The following is a 5,001-nucleotide window of genomic DNA, read 5'->3' as shown; positions in this document are numbered from 1 at the left end:
ACATAATCCTTTATGGATTATAATCCGCCATCAAAATGATACATTTAATTATTCCAGCTGCTGTGAGAAAAGGCTATAAACGATCCGCCACCTGCAGGATCCTCACATGTGATAGCCTAGTAGCCGGGACTACTTCTTTATGTTTACAGACGTGATATAATGACACAGCGGCATGCTCGAATTTCCTGCGAGAACCTACCTGTACCACTCAAACTAGAAAACATTATTATAAGCTAACCGTTGTGAATCGGGCTAAAGTAAGGCGATAGTTTCCAACACTGGCTGTTATGTACTTGCTCATATATTGATTTCGGATCATTTTTAACCAAAAAAAAGTTACGGACTGCAGCTTTAAGTTTAGCTGTTTATTTAAATTATTTATTCATACTTTGAATAATCAAATGCCTCCACAACTGTACTTTTAGTTCTTCATTTCCCACTGTTCATTGTGTGTGCTTCTCATTGTCTTTTGAATTTTGAAACAATAAAATGAATAAAAGCAAGGATACAAGTGCCAGTAAGGATGTTTATTTAAATGATTTTTAAATGTAATAAAGTGAACCACACATTTACTGACTTTAAAGAATCAAAAGCCTCCACAACTTTACTTTTATTTCTTCATTTCCCATTCTCATGCTTACTGATTCTGATGCTATTTTTTTCTATAAGTTGCCATAGCAAGGATTCCAAAGACAACCGCTGAAGCAGCAAGATCTTGCACCTATAAGAATAAACAGAAGGTATTTTTACATCACTGTGTGAAAACTTGTTGCTATTGTGAATTTAATCCTAATAATAAAATAATTTTAAACATTTTGGCTTAATACAGTCTGTAATTCAGTGATTTTGAGACATTTATGAGTACAATATAATTATGTATGCGAGGTCATGCCGAACAACTGTACCTGCTGGGATAGTGGATTTCCGTATCTCACCAGCGTAGCAAAGTGCTCACAGTTGCTTGATAACACATTATATGGAAATTCCCTTCCCACAAGATTTTCTGCATCCTGTAGAATATCTTTAATGGGACGTGGCTCATATTGGTTATCCAGACGATTGTTGATACGGTATTCATCATTGTTAGCCACATCCTCAAGTTTTTCTTTCTTCACTGTGGCCCTGCCATCTTTCCCTGGCTTCGCACAGCTGGTCCCTGAGTCACCATGCTCAGCTGTAGAGAAAGAAATGGAAAAGTAAAAACAATCATGACTCAAATGGAAAGTGTCAGATTCAATACAAGTTTAGCTTAGTAGTCATGTAAAAACAAACAAACAAACGAAACAAAAAACTCACAGATTTTGACCAGGTGAAGCACATATCCATCTCCAACATAAATTGCCCAGTGCTGATATCCTTTTCTAGAGATTTCAATGAGGTCTCCACGCTCCGGTTCCCTATTCTTTAGGAGACAGTGTCAGGTGTAATATACACAAAAAAGTTACAAAGTCATTTAAATTAGTCAAATTATAATATCATACTGTTTTATCTAAAATATCACAATATAATTGTGCTTGTAAAATATATAAAAACAAGAAAGTGAAACTGTTAACTTTGCCGAATAATTGCTAGGCTACTGTACACAAAGACAAATGTGACCCGCTCTGTAAAAAACCCAGCTAAAGTAATTTTTTTGTGATTCACTGTTTTCTACATAAAATCATCCAACATAATGTAACGGATATTCTGTGAAAATATTCCATTGATATCTTTAATATTGACCGAGTTAAGACCTTTCCACACTGAGATCATGGCCATCGGAACCATTGTGTGTGGGTGGGACAGGACTAGGGTTGCCAACTTCAGAGAATGAAAATACAGAACACTCAGCTTGCCCCGCCTACGACCACTGATGGACTGTCATACTAGCATATCTCCACCCTCAGCCAGTTGTACTCTGTCTGCTATTTTCTCCGTGCTCGAGCATCTGTAACGACAACAATGTCTCGTAAGCAATGCAGGTGTTATGTAGTTGGATGTAAAAAGTGAACACAAGGCGTGAGCAGCGCATTTTTTTTTTCCACGTGCATGTTAACAAATGAGTGCATTCACACGGGAGCAGGAGCAGTGTGTGTGCGAATACACACACGCACACGCACACACACCAAAAAAAAAAAAAAAAAGAAAGAGGGGGGGGGGGGGGGGGGGGGGTGACCGTGTATACACAAACACACACACACACATATATATATATATATATATAGTATGCATGAAAATGCGTATCTTTCAATTAAAGTCAGCTTATAGATTTAATATGGGCTGCTTTTGGTACTTGACACCTTTTTATTCGTAATATTGTGTTTCAAAAATAAGGTCCAAGGTTAAGAATTATACTAGTAATATTAGTTACGTAAATATTAAATGCTTTTCTCTATTTAACAACATTACAAAAAAAGACGACTTCCCTTTCTGATCATGTCTCTTGCGCGGTGGGATGTTGGACTCATGAAAAATAATCACGTTTGGATTCACTAAAACTGATTTTCTGAAGTCAAAACATGACGGAGTTGGCGTTAGTGCGAGCGGCGCTTGCTGTGAGGCGGGAGCCAGCAGAGGATTCCTCAGCCTTTACAAATGGCGCTTTTCCACTGCATGGTACGGCACGGTACGGCTCGGTACGGTTCACTTTTGGGGGGTTTTCCACTGGGTAAAGTACCTGGTACCTGGTACTTTTTTAGTACCACCTCGGTTGGGGTTCCAAGCGAACCGTACCGTTACCAAAACGTGACGTGTAAACTCTGCTGATCACGGATTGGCCGGAGAGAATCGTCACTACCTGCGTCACTGAACTTGCGACACAAACACAACAGAACCGCTAGATTTAAATCAGCACAGCCAGCGAAGGATCGAACGCAACTGTTTTGAACGAGCGCACCTTTTTTTAACAACCAAAAAGTTTTGTTGTCTGTTGCGGAAGAACAGACGTTCTTCTCGTTGATAGCAGAGGAGCGGATCCAGCGAGAGCTTAATGGGGCGACGCGGAATGAAAAAGGAGTCGCGGCAGCAGAGGCGGCGCAACTATAATGACATGTGAATAATCCCGCCCACTCTAAAACGATACTAAACTGCAGTGGAAACGCAAACCGTGCCGTGCCGAGCCGTGCCGAGCCGTGCCGTACCATGCAGTGGAAAAGCTCAATAGATGATGATATTGTTTACAATACAACCGGAGCACATGCCGCTGAGCTGAGGGGCAGGACGTTTAGACGTGCACTAGAGGCGGTTTAGCCAATCACAACACACTGGGCTAGCTAACCAATCAGAGCTCATCACGTATTTCTGAGGGAGGGACTCGTAATCAGCCCGTTTCTCAGAGAAGAGACAGAGCAGGGTGGAATAAAGGTAAATTATGTGAAAAATAACATAATTTGTGTGTTTTTTTAAAAACTAAGCATTAACACATGTTAGACTGCACCCCATAAACACAATCAAGCTTATAAAATAACCTGTGAACCACCCCTTTAAAATATTTTCAACCGAAGCTGACATGGGTTCTAGAGAGCAAAAGGTTTTGTGAAAAAAGGGAAGACTTTAAAATAAAGTCTGTAAAATAAACTGTTAAAAGGATTTGATGATCACTAGTCTAGTGATTGTACGTTATTGTTGTCATCATTCAGTCTGTATTTCAGCTTTAATGTACGGTTTTTAAAACAAAGCAGTTGATATTTGCCATAGCTGCAGCTAGAAGCTAGTGGACTGCAGTGCCGAGTCGCTTTCACTCCGAAATGGCGGAAGCGCAGGGCTGCTGCTGGGTGCCACTGTTGCAATGGAATGTTCTACTGAGTTTCGCCTCTTGGTCTTCTATACTCTTTGGCCTTTATGTTCACGATTTCTGATTTACTTAATGCATACTGCGTGAGGGGTGCTGTGATTGGATGATGACAGGTATGTGATCATTCTCAAGTGATCAGCACAACTGCTGTTGTATCATTCAGTGGTTAGATGAGCGTGAAGGGAAGTCACGTACGGGACAAATCAATTAGGCCCAAAAACACGGGACGTCCCGGCTAATACGGGACGGTTGGCAACCCTAGACAGGACCCACCCACTTTTACCTCTCTAATTCAGCTAATATTTCCATCATTTGTATTTTTATTAAAAAACAAATGCCTTCCGATGTGATATGAAATGTGAAAAGGGAGAAGAACGATTTCGGCAAAAGGCGGATACGAACTCAGGTCACTCGTGTCAAAAACACTACACTACCCGCTTTACCACTTACGCCACTAAAAATTTTATTTAGCAGCCGTCTTTTGTAATCTTGTGATGTTAGTGCCAAGGTTTCCCCTCAGTTATTACAACATGGATTCCGATGTGCTTGTACTGTGTCTTTTGCGACGGCATTGAAAGCGTCTGGAAAGCAGAAGGCTGTGGGTTCACCTGATTCTACTGACTGGGAATGAGCGGGACAGTTCCATTCTTTAATTCAGGAGCTTCGGCTGGATGAGGATCGCCACAAGCACTACTTTCAGCTCCGTCATTTTATTACCATTTTTTTAAACTATAGTGAATAAACTGTATTAATGAATGAAATGTTCAAGGTGTCTGAATAAATATTATTTTGACTACATATATATATTACATTTTCAAGTACTGTGCTTTAAGTGCTGTAGGTTTTCCGGTCTTACGCAGTCGCATGCGTATGTATGGAAGTCAATGGAACGGAAAGTGCAGTGTGACCGCCCCTTAACGCATGAGAATTTTACTGGAGGAACCCCGCCGAAAGACGTGTATTTTAACCCGGGAAGGCAAATTTTTTTTTTACCGGAAACCCCCTCGAAATGAGATGGGGCTAGTTTTGAGTATTCAAAATATTCCTTCCACTATAGAAAAGTGAAGCCAAAGCATATCAGTATGGCCGCTGACATTTTGAGTAAATGACGTCATTTGGAGCCAGAGTCTGCGCAGTAGTGTCGTGAGGTGGAGCCGCAGTCTCAAAACTCCCGCCCAAACTCCCGCAGACCCAATCAACCATAACGACACCCCCCCCCCCCCCCGCGC

The 5,001-nt window shown here is 41.1% G+C and overlaps 1 protein-coding gene across 1 annotated transcript in view; it reads right to left on the bottom strand.

Annotated features, from left to right (window-relative positions):
- Positions 1–652: 652 nt before the first annotated feature.
- Positions 653–5,001, bottom strand: part of LOC107571752 (retinoic acid receptor responder protein 3-like) — a 6,455-nt gene continuing 2,106 nt past the window's right edge. The window contains exons 2-4 of the mRNA XM_016258111.1: positions 1,297–1,402; positions 906–1,174; positions 653–721 (exon numbers count right to left, since the gene is read on the bottom strand). Of these exons, the coding sequence (XP_016113597.1) occupies positions 653–721; positions 906–1,174; positions 1,297–1,402 (444 nt within the window). The remainder of the gene's footprint in view (positions 722–905; positions 1,175–1,296; positions 1,403–5,001) is intronic.

Source organism: Sinocyclocheilus grahami, unplaced genomic scaffold (genome assembly GCF_001515645.1).
Source record: "Sinocyclocheilus grahami isolate Dianchi unplaced genomic scaffold, SAMN03320097.WGS_v1.1 scaffold1646.1, whole genome shotgun sequence".
Classification (NCBI taxonomy): domain Eukaryota; kingdom Metazoa; phylum Chordata; class Actinopteri; order Cypriniformes; family Cyprinidae; genus Sinocyclocheilus; species Sinocyclocheilus grahami.
Note: the sequence above shows the minus strand (reverse complement) of the source record. Positions and strands in the feature narration are given on the sequence as shown.